General features: G+C 39.2%; 1 protein-coding gene across 1 annotated transcript in view; it reads left to right on the forward strand.

Moving 5' to 3' along the window:
• Positions 1–14747, forward strand: part of spon1b (spondin 1b) — a 101963-nt gene extending 87216 nt beyond the window's left edge. Inside the window, exons 12-16 of the mRNA XM_072386600.1 lie at positions 2719–2889; positions 4473–4640; positions 4745–4903; positions 12032–12307; positions 12802–14747. Coding sequence (XP_072242701.1) covers positions 2719–2889; positions 4473–4640; positions 4745–4903; positions 12032–12307; positions 12802–12953 — 926 coding nt within the window. The 3' untranslated portion in view covers positions 12954–14747. The remainder of the gene's footprint in view (positions 1–2718; positions 2890–4472; positions 4641–4744; positions 4904–12031; positions 12308–12801) is intronic.
• Positions 14748–15679: the final 932 nt, after the last annotated feature.

Raw genomic sequence — 15679 nt, forward strand, 5'->3', positions numbered from 1 at the left:
ACACCAATGCTTCTCCAACTGTGAGTCAAAATGTAATTTGATAGCACGAATAAGTTTAGATTCCACAGCAATAGTCTACATAGGTTTCCTCGTACATTGTTTAATGTACATATTGGGGACATACTACTTAAAATAGATCTTTGAAATAAACACATTAACTAGTTGCACATGTATATTTATCGTTCATTTGCAGCTAGATGTTTATAGAATTTTTCTTTCTTTATGTATATCTACATGTCTGTTTTGTGTCATACGTGTGCTTTCATGAGATGGTCTTAACCAGGCTATATAAAAACACTGTTGATTATAATCCCTAATTAATCACACTCTATAATTAATCCTGTTTTGAATAAAGGCCAAGACCACCCTCCACACTCACATGTAGACACAGAAATAAATGAATAAAGAAAGAAATGTAGAATTCAGGAAGGTGAATTACAGACGTGACTTTCTTTGCTCTCTGATTAATAACTTCTATTTATTTATTAATAAACTCTTCATCTATTTATCTTAACATTTATCATCTTATTTTTAAAAAAAGTTTTAATTTAATTAACAGTAAAGAAGTCAGTTAAGGTTGTTCCTTTGTATTCTTTCGTGGGAGGTTCCAGCTCTGCCTGCATTGACGATGTGGTGTAAAGGTGGATCTTAGTAGATCAACAGTAGTTCTGACTAATTTCCTTTCACGTTTCGCGTGACATTTTGGAGGAACATCATAGTAACTTGTAAGATAGTTGTGAAGCCGGAGTGGTAAATCAAACGGCAGCAGTCAAATGTCTTCCTTGGCCCAAGGTGTTTATTCTCAAATGTATGTTGCAACACACAAAAAAAACTTGCAAACAAACATCTTAACTGAAAGCTTAATTTGGTCAACTAAATATAACTAGAGTCCAACCACATGCACTCAGTCACAGCCCCCTTTAGACCAACAGTCCAGCCTTAAATACCCTTCTACTTGGTCTCTTCCATGATGTCATTAAGTCCAAAGGCTATAAAACAGGAAGTGATTCCTTTCTTCCTCCTTTTGACCCTGGAAAGCAAGGTAAATTTACAAATGACCAAACAAATGTTAAACAATAAAAAAAGTTAACTAAATACTTGTGAGTCTTGACTTAACAGATCTTGATGTATTTGAACTAAAAAAACAAGGTCAAGTAGGAAGTACAATACAAACAAACCCGGGATAGTAAGTGACCACTGACTCACTGAAGTGATTCAGTGAACATCACCGATCCATGACAGTAAAGGCCGATCCACATTCAATATGCAGTATAGAAGTAGCAGCACACACACTCTTATAAAAGCAACCATCCACAATCAGAGCTCTTAAACATCACCTGCTTTGATTGTGACAATTTCTCCATGAGAATTTTCCTGTTTAACTCTTAAAGACCCAATGCAAAATATGGGTGTACTAGTCCCCTTGTTTAAGGGGCTTATCTGGCCTAAATGTATTAGAAAAATAACTTTATAGACAAATTTTAACTTGACAGGGTACTGGAAAGCTCAGCTGGTGGGGTGGGGGCACCACATGTACAGCGGCTGTAAGTCCAGGTTTAAAACCCCATAATACTGCATGTTACCCCTCTCTCCATCCACATTTCTCTCTTTCATTTTTCTGTCAAAGTCAGCCTGGTGCCCAAACTGTACTCCCCCATCTGTTTTCATGTAACAGCATTAAAGCACAAAGCTTCATGAAGTATAGTCTGCAAAACAAAAGGAAATAGATCAACAAACCACATAATCATCTTTCTGTCTACTGTTTAATTGCATTGCTCAGTGAAAGCTGCAGGCTGTTGTACTGTTGTCCCAAGAGAAGTCAACATAGTAAGTTCTAATAATTTAATGGTCAAGATGTCTGTTCGGCGTGCAACATTAGTGTGATTTAAAGGCAGAAACTTCATATGCTAACATCTTTGTTTTCAATCGTGAAGAAAAGTATGAAAATTTGTCAATCATTGTGTTTTTATTACAACGGGGGAAAAAAAAGGGGTTTATTTGCAAATATGCTTCCTAGATATCTCCAGATCCTGCACTCCGGACCTTTAAAGCTGACCTAGCTAAATGCAGATTTACATTCTAAAAAAGTAGATTTGTGCTGTTCATTCCTTCCATGGCATTTTATCTACATTTTATGACCAAAGACAACCTGTTTTGTTTCTCTGTGAGCTGCTTATCAGGATGCTTTCATGACTGTCTATTGCAAATCAACAGATTCAGTTTAGATAAACAAATTACTTTTTTTCTTTTAGGTTTTTCAGCATCTCTTTCAGCCTAAAAGGTGCTCTGTAACTAAATCTGACTGTTGACATCTATCTCTCTCAATGTCTCTTTTTTTATCTTGACTTATGTTGGCCTTCTGAAAAAAAGGAATTGAATAATAATGTAGTTTGGTTTTAACACCTGTCACTAATATTGTCCTCTGGGAACACTGAAACATGGAGAGCCGCTCTGTGTTTTCTTATTTCACAGTTCACCTAGGACTGGGCGATATGGAAAAGTATCATATCAAGATATTTTTGTTTTTATATCCGTCGATATCGATATATATTGGGTCCATAACTGTTAGCATTCACTTGAACCCTTTAGTTATCATTTTATCGTCCAGCCTGAAGTTCACTTGACATGTTAGACAAATGGAAAAAATAAGATTGATGGTGTGAAAATGATGAATATGATATTCTTCTAACAGAATCTTTCTCTTCTCCTGGTGGACAGAGCCATCGACATGCATGATGTCGGAGTGGATCAGCTGGTCGGCCTGCAGTGTGTCCTGTGGGATGGGAATGAGGTCCAGAGAGCGATATGTAAAACAGTATCCTGAGGACGGCTCCCTTTGCCAGTTCCACACTGAGGAGACTGAGAAGTGTGTAGTCAACGACGAATGCTGTGAGTCTGCCTTCAGTAATGCTCAGTGTAATTTTTCAATTGTAATTTAAAACGGCTGCAACATTTTACGCATGAGGTGAAAAAATTAGCACAGTTTCCACTCTCTCTAGAGTAGCACAGTGATGCCAGTCTTATTTGTACCATCATTTGAGTCAGTTTAAAGTCTGCATGGAAAGTTAAATGCAAGTTCTTTAGCTTCTAGGTTGAGTGTAATTTAATTGCCCAAAAAGGAGACGAAAGAACTCAAAAACAGTAATGATTTAGGTTGTTAACAACACATTATTTTCAGGTTTCCTCCTTTTGATATTGAAATGATCAGCTCGTCATCAAGCTCTGCAGTGGCCTGATAAGAAGCCATTCATTTGAATCAGGTGTGGTGGAGGAGGGAAACATCGAAAACATGCAGGGCAGTGGGTCCCGAGGACCCGGAGTTGAAAAACACTGATCTACACTATCTACCCATGGCGGCTCCTTCTCTAACCCTGCATTCCTCTGAGGAAAGTCATCTGGCACGAGGCAGCCTCAATTCAGACTGTTCCAGTCCAGCAGCAGTCCTCTCAATCTCATCAAGACCCATTTCTTCTGAGAACACCTCAACTCCTAACTAGTGATCGACCGATACGGGTTTTTTAAGGCTATCCGGATTATTTTGACATCGATCTTAACCGATCCTCGATATGTGCTGCCGATTTTTTTTGGCCCGATTCTTGAAGCCGATATTGTTTTTTTCCCCCTCGATTTACATGATAAAAATGACACAATGATAACAAATGTTACACAAGTCTCAATTTAAACAAAAAATAAACATTTATTAACAAAACATATTAACAGTAGCAAACAATGTAGAACATTTAAATATATAACAATAGAAATAAACAATCTTAACACTTAAATGTTTGTGCACTTAACGTAGGAGCATGAGGCCTTTGTAGTGCAAATGACCTTCCTGAGAAGATTTGTTAACAGTAATACAACAAAAAAAACTAATTTAAAAAAAAAAGAAAAGTGAACAATCACCAATGCACTAATTGATCAGCGAACGCACTCATTGGCCGATACCAATACAAGTAAAACCACAAATGTCGGTCAGATATATTGACATGTAAATGTATTGTGATTTAGTACTTAATTGTCAGGTCACATCACTTTTACTCGAGTAAATTAAGTGTACTTACTCCAACAATTTGCTCTGTTTTCATATTTTTACTACTCATGTACTTCCCATCTTCTTCTTTAGATATAAGGCATACGTACGATATAAGAGCAATAACCAAAAATAACTCACCCAGACTCACATTTGACAGAAGCTGCTAAACTGTTAGACCTCATTCCACATCTTCGTGCAGCCTTTTTACATTACTGCATTGTTTAATGTCATTTCAACCAGCTGTTCCATCTAAGTGAGAAATTAGCCAAATCTGTCATAATCTGATGAGTGAAAATATTTTTTCAGATCTATAGAATACGAGAATGACAGAGATTGTTTATGTTCAGGAGCAGTTTTGACCTTGGCAGTGCTGGTCAAACAGATCCCTCAGTGGTGGAAAGGTTTCTGATGTTATCGTATTTTGTGATTCCCACAGCACCCAGCAGCTGTGTAGTGACAGAGTGGGGGGAGTGGGACCCCTGCAGCATCACCTGTGGTGTCGGCATGAGAAGACGTGAGCGGATGGTGAAGATGCCTCCTATAGATGGATCAATGTGTAAAGCCGAGGTGGCTGAGGTGGAGAAATGCATGATGCCAGAATGTCGTGAGTTGACATGTTCAAATCATTTACTGAGTGTGATGTAGTTCACCGACAAAAAACCCAGCTGATGAGAGAAATAATGCACATTGTAAATGTTCTTTCCACAGACACCATCCCCTGCATGCTGTCGCCCTGGTCGGACTGGAGCGAGTGTAGCGTGACGTGTGGGCGAGGCATCCGTACACGTCAGAGGATGCTGAAGTCTGATCCTGCCGAGTGCAGGGAGGAGCTGGAGCAGACAGAGAAGTGCATGCTGCCTGAGTGCCGTGAGTGCTTTTTCCACTTTTCTCCCGTGTTTAAGGAAATTTGTGCTTTTCGTCCTGTTTCCGATGCCTGTGTTTCGGCCATTAACCTCAAACACATATTGCATGTTTTTGTACTTTCATATTAGGTGACCGCTTTTGTTATTTATTGTGATAATTGTGATTTTGTATGCTGTTTTTGTCTGACATGTTATCTGTGGCTGTGTCTCTTATCATATTCAATTCAATTCAATTCAATTTTATTTATATAGCGCCAGATTACAACAATTGTCATCTCAAGGCACTTAAGTAATATAGTCCAATTCAAGCCAATTGGAATTCAATTCATTGTAATCATAATCCAATTAATTCATATAGAGCCAATTCAAAAAATTAATATCCTAGCTAAGGAAACCAACAGATTGCACCGAAACTTGTCTTCAGTCCAATCTCCCATCCTGAGCGTGCCTGTGGCGACTGTGGAAAGGAACGACTCCCTTTTAACAGGAAGAAACCTCTGGCAGAACCAGACTCAGGAAGAAACCTCTGGCAGAACCAGACTCAGGAAGAAACCTCTGGCAGAACCAGACTCAGGAAGAAACCTCTGGCAGAACCAGACTCAGGAAGGGTGGCCATCTGCCTCGACCAGCTGGGATTTGAGAAGACAGAAAAGAGGGAAAAGAGGGGGGAAAAACATCATAACGCCATTCAAAGGATATCTGTTGGAACAGGGAAACATACGTTAATAACCACAATAATGTCACATGTACATAAAATCAATTGTGAAATTAAACAGGGAAAAAGAGAGCAAAGTGAGGAAAGGTGTGACAGATGAGGTCCCCCAGCAGTCTAAGCCTATAGCAGCTTAACTATGGGATGTTTCAGGATTACCTGAGCCATCCCTAACTATAAGCTTTATCAAAAAGGAAAGTTTTAAGCCTAATCTTAAAAGTGGAAAGGGTGTCTGCTTCCTGGACATTTACTGGCAGCTTATTCCACAAGAGAGGGGCCTGATAACTGAAGGCTCTACCTCCCATTCTACTTTTAGAAACTCTGGGAACAACAAGTAAACCTGCAGTTTGGGAGCGAAGTGCTCTGTTAGGAAAATACCTTACAATTAAATCTTTAAGATATGATGGAGCTCGGTCATTAAGAGCTTTATATGTGAGAAGAAGAATCTTAAATTCTATTCTGAATTTAACAGGGAGCCAATGAAGAGAAGCTAAAACTGGAGAAACATGATCTCTCCTGTTAGTTCTCATCAGAACTCTGGCTGCAGCATTTTGGATCAGCTGGAGGCTTTTCAGAGAAGATGTGGGACAGCCCAATAATAAGGAATTACAGTAGTCCAATCTTGAAGTAACAAATGCATGAACTAGTTTTTCTGCATCACCCTGAGACAGGATGTTCCTGATTTTAGCAATATTACGAAGGTGAAAGAAGGCAGTCCTAGAAACCAGTTTTATATGTGCGTCAAATGATACATTCTGGTCAAAAATAACTCCAAGGTTCCTCACTGTAGAACTAGAAGCCAAGGAAATACCATCTAGAGTAACTATATAACTAGACAATTTCTCCTTGAAGCGCTCAGGTCCAAAGAGAACAACTTCAGTTTTGTCTGAATTTAAAAGCAGACAGTTCTGAGTCATCCAGGTCTTTATGTCTTTAAGACAGGCTTGTAGTCTGACTAACCTATTGGTTTCATCTGGTTTCATAGATAAGTACAGCTGAGTATCATCAGCATAACAATGGAAATTTATGCCATGCTGTCTGATAATGTTACCTAATGGAAGCATGTATAAAGTAAAAAGAATCGGTCCAAGCACAGAACCCTGAGGAACTCCATGACTTACTCCAACGTGTGAGGAAGATTCTTCATTTACAAGAACAAACTGGAATCTATCAGATAAATATGACTTAAACCAGCCTAATGCAGTTCCTTTAATCCCAATAACATGTTCAAGTCTCTGTAACAGAATGCTGTGATCGATCGTATCAAATGCAGCACTGAGATCCAACAGGACAAGCACAGAAACAAGTCCGCTATCAGGAGCTAACAGGAGATCATTGGTAACTTTCACCAGTGCTGTTTCTGTGCTATGATGCACTCTGAATCCTGACTGAAACTCTTCAAACAGATTATTTCTATGTAAATGATCACAAAGTTGAACTGCAACTATTTTTTCAAGAACTTTAGACAAAAAAGGGAGATTGGATATAGGTCGATAATTAGCCAACACTTCTGAATCAAGAGTAGGTTTTTTAAGTAAAGGTTTAATTACAGCAACCTTAAAAGTCTGAGGTACATATCCTATCAACAAAGACCGATTGATCAAATCCAATATGGAAGTGTCAATTAAGGGGAAAACCTCCTTGAACATTCTGGTTGGGATTGGGTCTAACATACAAGTTGATGGTTTAGAAGAGACTATTGCTGTTGTTAGCTCAGAAAGATCAACTGGACAGAAGCTGTCTAAATACAATTCAGGTTCGAAAGATACTTCTAAAGCTGCTCTACTTGATGATACATCAGTCATAATAATGGGAAGGATTCCATTAATCTTCTCTCTGATAGAAACAATTTTATTGATGAAGAATCTCATGAAATCATCACTGCTGAGAGTTAAAGGAATACATGGCTCAACAGAGCTCGGACTCTTTGTCAGCCTGGCTACAGCGCTGTAAAGAAACCTGGGATTATTCTTATTCTCTTCTATCAATAATGAATAATAAGCAGTTCTAGCTTTACGAAGTGCTTTCTTATACGTTATTAAACTATCTTTCCAGACTAATTGAGACTCTTCTAAATTAGAGGAACGCCACTGTCTCTCCAGCTTTCTTGCAGTCTGCTTTAACGCACGCAGCTGTGAATTATACCAAGGAGCCAACCTCTTCTGACTGATTACCTTCCTTTTCAGAGGGGCAACATTGTCCAGTGTTGTACGCATTGAAGCTGTAGTGCTGTCAACAAGAGAGTCAAGTTCTACTGGAGTAAAATTTAGGTAGCCGTCCTCTGTCATATCAGCACATGGCAGTGAAGAAAAGGATGATGAAATCAACTCTTTAAATCTGGTTACAGCATTCTCTGACAGACACCTTCTATATGTAGAATTCTTCTCAGAAACCGTGTAGTCAAGTAATGTAAATTCAAAAGTTATTAAAAAATGGTCAGACAAGACAGGGTTATGGGGGAACACTGTTAACTGTTCACTCTCAATGCCATAAGTCAGCACAAGGTCAAGGGTGTGATTAAGGCAGTGAGTAGGTCTGTGAACACTTTGAGAAAATCCAATAGAGTCTAATATAGAATTAAAGTTAATATTTAGCCTGTCATTTTCAACATCTACATGAATATTAAAGTCACCCACTACAATGACTTTATCTGTACTCACCACTAACTGGGATAAAAACTCTGAGAATTCAGACAGAAACTCAGAATAAGGGCCAGGTGGACGATACACAACAACAAACACAAGAGGTTTTTGTGATTTCCACTTTGGGTGGGAAAAACTGAGAATCAGAGATTCAAAAGAGCTAAAACTAATCTTGGGTCTAGGACTGATTAGTAACCCTGATCTGAAGATAGCTGCCACTCCTCCTCCTCTACCTGTGGTTCTAGGAACATGAACATTTAAATAGTCAGAGGGAGTTGATTCATTAATGCTAACATGATCCTCCTGCTGCAGCCAGGTTTCTGTAAGACAAAATATATCAATATGATGATCACAAATCAAATCATTCACTAACAGAGACTTCAAAGGGAGAGATCTAATATTCAGCAAACCACATTTAATAGTTTGATGTTTTTGTTCAGTTAAAGTTTTTGTTTTAAATTTTTTTTGCACAAGAGGATTTGCTCCTTTTGTGTTTTTTGATTGAGGGGGGGGGGGGGGGGGCAGCATCAGGTGGGAAGCCGCAGAGAAGTGTGTAAGACTACAACTCTGCATCCTGGTCTCAACCCTGGGATGTCATGTTTTTGAATGACTAATAAATTCGTCCATATTTCTAGAAATTAGAAGAGCTCTTTCCAAAGTGGGATGGATGCCGTCTCTCCTCATCAGACCAGGTTTTCTCCAGAAAGATTGCCAATTATCTATGTAGCCCACGTTTGCTGGACACCATCTAGACAACCAGCGATTGAATGAGGACATGCGGCTAAACATGTCATCACTGGTCAGATTTGGCAGGGGACCAGAGAAAACTACGGAGTCCGACATTGTTTTGGCAAAATTACACACCGATGCAACATTAATTTTAGTGACCTCCGATTGGCGTAACCGGGTGTCATTACCGCCGACGTGAATAACTATTTTACCGTATTTACGTTTATCCTTAGCCAGCTGTTTTAAATAGGATTCTATGTCGCCCGCTCTGGCCCCTGGAATGCATTTGACTATGGTCGCTGGTGTCGCTAATGCCACGTTTCTGACTACAGAGCTGCCAATTACCAGGGTTTTGTCCTCAGCGGGTGTGTCGATGAGTGGGGAAAATCTATTTGAAACGTGGACAGGTTGATGGTGAACCACGGGCTTGACTTTAGGACTATGACTCCTCTTCCTGACAGTCACCCAGCCACTCTTAAGTCCCGGCTGCTCGGGATCTGCTCGGGGACGACTAACAGAGCTAGCTACGCTAGGTGGCTCCGCACTGACTAAAGGGGCCTGGCTCGCTATCGGGTGGTTTTCAACAGTGCAGAGCCGAGCTTCCAATTCAGATAACCTTGCCTCCAAAACTACAAAAAGGCTACATTTGTTACATGTACCATTACCACTAAAGGAGGCAGAGGAGTAACTAAACATCTGACACACGGAGCAGGTGAAAGCAGGAGATAGAGGAAGAGAACTGGTAGCCATGCTAAGCTAGAGAACCAGACACACCGCTAAAAAGTGAAAAATAAAAACTAAAGATCTGTAATAGTGAGCGTTGGAATATAACAAGTATGGGATAGAGTTAACTATGCAAGATGTGTAAATTATAGGGAGAAATAAGGTGATTATTAGTAGTTCAAGAGGAGCGAGAACTGTCACAGTGCACACACAAAGCAACAGGAAGTGATGCAATACGTCTTCCCGCAAAGCAAAGCCGTTCCACCTGTCTTAGTATTGATAACATAATCTCATCCAATTTGTTGTAACTCTGTGGGGTTTTTTCTCACATTATCACTGTAAGACCAGAGGGGAAAATTCTGTCATTACAATGCATATTTCTTTCAGACCAATATGTTTGTTATTTCAGATATAGTGTTATCAGGTTAAACTGTATAGTAGCATGAGGTAATTTAGAAACAGTCCCTTGTATATAATTTGCTCACCAGTGACCAAAGCAAGACCAACACACAAGTTGGTCACTGGTGAGCATAAATCTCAGCTGCAGATTTAAAAAACATAACTGATCCTTATCAAGAATAATGTTCATATCACAAACTTGTGTTCGGTCTCAGAAGTGCTGTATTAGTCAGACTGTAGCTTGAATTAATCTAGTTTGAAACTGTAGAAATACATGATTTTCTGGCTCTTCAAAAGACCTGTTTATCATGGTGTCAGAGACTCCCTCCTGGACTTGGTTATTTCACCCTTTTCCAGTATAAATCCTGTAACTCAAAGCTGTTCCCATCTTCATGGGCAAAGGCAAGATTTATTCTTCTGGCCCACGGAGCATTTCACCAATTATTTAACATGCCCCTGTCACTTTTCCTCAGATATTGGTTATATGTAGGGTCATTTGTCAGTGTGGAAAAAGTGGAAACTTGCAGAGTGAGGGAATAGCAGCAAAATGAAAATGGTAAACACTTTGCCTTCGAGCAGGACTGAGAACTGGGAAAAATGAATTAGGAACAGAGTTAAAAATGGGCTACATTAATGAATGACTTAAATGTCTAAAAGGCATTATTTTCTGTGTACTCACTCCTAAACTGTGCAGATGGTTTGTGGATTAAATCCACTTAATCCAATTCAGGGTCGTGGGGGGGGCTGGAGCCTATCCCAGCTGTCATTGGGCGAGAAGCAGGATGCACCCTGGAGGGGTCGCCAGTCCATCACAGGGCCACACAGGGACAAACATGTGTTTCTACGTGTCATTGATCCTGTGTAAAATCAACAGTCATATACACGAATATCCACACACACACGTTCTGTGTTTGTAATTAACAGAGTATCCTGTTCTGGTGGCTGCTGATCAGCTGAGTCTGCCAGAATTTGTGTTGGACTTGTTGGACAGCTTACTGCTGGGCACTACTTTAAAAACAGTTTGGTTTGTGCTTTTCCAAGCCTTTCATTCATTTGTTCCGTCTCATAGATGGCATTTTGGGATTAGACCAGCAGCATTTAAGTCACAGCTGACCAGCTGATACTTTGTGCAGCCACTATGAATGCAATGATGTTGTAGAGCAACAAAAATCCTCTTTGGTTTAGAAAATAGAGGCAGAGTAAACAAATGTTTCATGCAAAAATTCACTCTATGTTGGATTTGTTTGAAAAGCTATGACATGTTCAGGTTTTACTTAGTGCTCTTAGTTAGAAGTTTGATTAAATATCACTTTAAGAGGAACCAAGCTAACTTGAGTATGCACCGTGGTAACAAAGTGAGAGAACAATAAACAATAAACTCAAAATAACTTCCCAACAATACTTTAAAAAGTATCTATTTTCTATGTTGTAATATTGTTTAATAACTTTGGATTGTTGTATGTCACGACCAAAAGTGTTACAACTGAATAAAAGTACACAATGTGTGCAACTTGAGCCTTTTCTTTTAAAACACATTGACTTAAACAACTTAAAACACTGAATCTCTGTTATCTGAGTGGATGTTTCTGGACAAAACTAAAGATGATGAGTTTCAGTGCGAGCAATGTGAATTCACCAGCTCTGACCATGCAAAAAGGCAGATTCAAAATGGAAGAGGGGCTGCGTAAGTTTAATAAAACCACATATTTTCTGTTGAGCTTGCTTTATCACAGATGATCTGATAGATTAGATTAAGTTTTCTGTTTAAATATCTTAAAAATTGCATCCATTTTTCAAAAGGTCCTCCTCACAGAGGCTCACTTAAAAGCAGAAGTTACAGAAAATGTGACAAAATGTTTTGCTGGTATTTTTTTACTCTCTTTTCCTTCCCTTTATCGTCTGTTCTTCCTTCAATCATTCCATCCAGCTGTTGACTGCATGGTGTCAGAGTGGTCCGAGTGGTCCGAGTGCAACAAGTCCTGTGGCAAAGGACACACTATTCGCACCCGTATGGTCAAACTGGAGCCACAGTTCGGAGGCAACGCTTGTCCTGAGACCATCCAGAGGAAGAAATGCAAGATAAGGAAATGTCGGACAAAACCCAAAGAAGTGAGAGGAGGAGGAGGAGGAGGAAGAGGAGGAGGGAGGAGGCGGAGACGGGGTAAACAGGGAGAAGATGCAGCAGCTGTGGAGGAACAGCCAGGTTGGTCATGGCAGCTGTTAACCTGATACATGTAATATTTATACAGACTGAGCACGAGGAAGCTCAAAGAAGAAATTTTCATCAATTTAACAACACATCAAGAGGAGCTGCAATTAGTTAAAAATGTTTAAACCATTCAAAGTTTAGATTTAAGAGCAATCGACCCAAAAAAGCCAAGCACATCATTGTCCAAACATCACACACAAAGGAGAGGATCAGGGGTGAAAAGTGTGGACGTGAAGAGGGAAGGTTGACGCTAATTCATTTGACTCAGATGATGTCAGATCTTACAGGATTTTACGTACTAGGATCAGCTTATTTAGACCAGGTCTGATAAGAAAAAGATATTTTCTATCACTTTAATCTCATGTTCAATATTAATTCATGATTAATTAGTTCATTAATGATAGAAATACCATTTTAAACCCTGAATCATCTTGATGTACTAGTTTCTATAACTGTAGCTGATTCCCTGTTGTCATTTGTTCCAACAGGATGCAGGATGCAGCCATGGACCAGCTGGACAGACTGCACCAAACAATGTGGAGGAGGGATACAGGAGCGTTTCATGAAGGCCAAGAAAAGAGCAAAGGGCAGCTGCAAGAACCGGAAGGAGATCCGTGCCTGTAACGTTCATCCCTGCTAGGGGGCACTACTGAGATACAGAGAAGAGAGGAGGGCTGCAGTCGGATGAATACACGAGATATAAAAAATAATAGTTCCTTTGATAAAGATTGGTATGTTTGTGTGAAGGATGATGGGTTAGTTCCTCACTTTGGATAAAAGATAAGTTTTGGCAAGTGAAAGGATAGGAGATGAAAAAGAAAAGAGGGAAAAGGAGGAGTAGAACAGGAGTAGACTTGCTGTTTTGTGAAGCCATTGTAGAAATTAGTAAACAGGGCTGACTATTATTTTAGACCACAATGGAAGTATTAGAGTAATGTCTGAATCTTGCAAAAAAAAAAACGGCTACATTACCACCTCACATCAAACGGCTCGGTTTTAAGTTGTGTATTTTAGCAGTCTGTGCCCCTTGATGATATCTGAAATGGGAATCTTTGGAGTTTCTGGGGTCTTGAACCTCCTTTTCTTTGGGGAAAGTACCTGCAGTTCCCAAATGTTTTTTCCGTGTCTGCCGCTGTCTATAATTCTCACAAACACGACCACACAAACTGCAAAGCTTTAAGTTAACATTTATTTTTAGTTTAAAGATTAGCATTTTTTTCTGCATAGTTAGACAGAAATATCAGTAACAACAGTTGAAACAGTGAAAGATGAATCTTTTGTATTAAATGCACAGTATAAAAAACAGTTGGCAGAACTTGTTCCGTGTAACCATTTTATAGAAGCTATGGAGGGACAGCATTGAAACTAGCTGCTGGCACGGGTTTCACATTTAGCATTCTTACTTGAGAGTGGTATGAATTTTTACTTTCAACTCACAGCAGGCAAGCTCTGTAGAGTAGCCTGATTCCCCAAATATCAAGCTTTCTCCACATTATCCTCCACATAACCCAAACATTTTTAAATAATTATATTATATGGAATGTTCTCAGCTTTAAAATCAAACCATAATTTTTTGAAAAGTTACTGTCACCCAATTGAGAAAAAATGCAGAAAATATTAGATTTTTTTTTTTTTGCAAGACATAGATGATTACACAAGAAGTTCCGTAAGACTTCTGGATGTACTGTAAATCTACTATCTAACCACACATGAATTACACTGCTATGTAATTACTAAAAAAAACCCTTTCCCTACTAAACAGACACATAAAATGAGATGTTTTATACTGTTGAAATCAGTCTTTATAAACTGTACTGCTGTCTATCTGTCGTTTCAGCTGATGTAGCATTAAACCTGCGATAGCTCTCATTCTGTCAGAGAACTTTATTTTAGGACGTGCAATTTTTGATTTACCAGCTGTAGTTATTGTCTCAAGCCTGATAGCTAAATATCTTCTTCTGCCTTTGTTTGATCCTGTAAACACAAGCAGACGGAGCTCTAATAGTTTCACATTGTGCACAAGTGCTGTGCTGCGCTGGTGCTTTGTTCTGCCTGCAAAAGACATTAGAGGACATAGACGTTTCTACCGTATTAGAGCATGTGAGATAGCTGAGTATGCAGCAGACTGTTAATGGGGCCTTGGTTACAAGACTTTATTTTCATGTATTGTTTTCGTTTTGCTTTTTGTTGTGTTGCCATGATGACAGTGATCTGTAAAATCTTATTTTTGAGCAGATAATGTTGCAGTTCATTTCTGTTTGAATAAAAATGTCATCACCAAAGTTGCTTTCTATTGATGTTTTCTCCAACTTCACACTTTTTTTTGTTTACAGACCTCTCTTTTTGTTTCTGTACCTCTGTATCACATGACTGTTTTATAAGAAGCCACCTTTACAATAAAAATTATAAACGTGAAAATCATGAAAACATTGAACTGGTTTCGTAATTCATTTTGAATTTCTTCGCCATGGTTCATACGCAGAATGGTTTCAAGTACAGAAAAAAAGAGAAAAGAGTTTGAAAACTTATGTTAGAAATATAAACTTAACAATTTCTAATTCAGTGAGTCTTTGGCTGATTGTTTTTCATGGTTGGAAGCAGGCTGCTCGCTACACAAAGCTGTACATTTGTGCATCATAGCCTGTGAAGCAGCTCTACCTGAAATGGTTTACAACCATTATCATCATCATCCTCTCTTTGAAGTGCATACTATCTCTTAATATTGAGCTGGACTAACTTTAGCTTTAATTGCAGAATGCATTCACTGTGGTATAATTTTGGTAATTTTATGCGGTGTCACAATATCTATCACTGTTCAAAATTGCCTTTTTTTTCCGCTGAGATCTTGTCTTGATGCTGAGGGACTTAGACCAGTGCGTAAAGGTCTGCTCTAGCATGCAATGTGGGGATCTATATCATGTCATATCATGACATTTTGATGGGACTGGAGAAGCTGAAAATCAGACCAGTATCCTTTCATTTGCAAGACAGCCAGCCTACCACCTGAGCTAAAACTGCCTTCACTTTGCAGCTGACCTGAGCTACGCCCAAAACATTCGGGTAGGGTTAACATCTGGACTTTGTGGTTGCCAATCCATGTGTGAAAATGATATCTCATGCTCCCTGAATCAATCTTTTGTCGATTTGACCCAGGTGAATCCTGACATTGTCATACTGAAATATATCCAGGTCATCAGAGAGGAAAAAAATGGTCATTCAGTTAATTCAAGGAGTCAGCAGACATATTCTGCTCACCCTGGACCTGACCGTGATTTTAGTATTTGTACTAAACCCCCGCCCCCTCCCCCTCAAACATGTGGAGCAGACATAAGACATGCTGTGTGCAACACTTTAACCATCGCTCTC

This window comes from Leuresthes tenuis, unplaced genomic scaffold (assembly GCF_036924035.1).
Source record: "Leuresthes tenuis unplaced genomic scaffold, fLeuTen1.0.hap1 SCAF_5, whole genome shotgun sequence".
In the NCBI taxonomy this organism is placed as follows: Eukaryota; Metazoa; Chordata; class Actinopteri; order Atheriniformes; family Atherinopsidae; genus Leuresthes; species Leuresthes tenuis.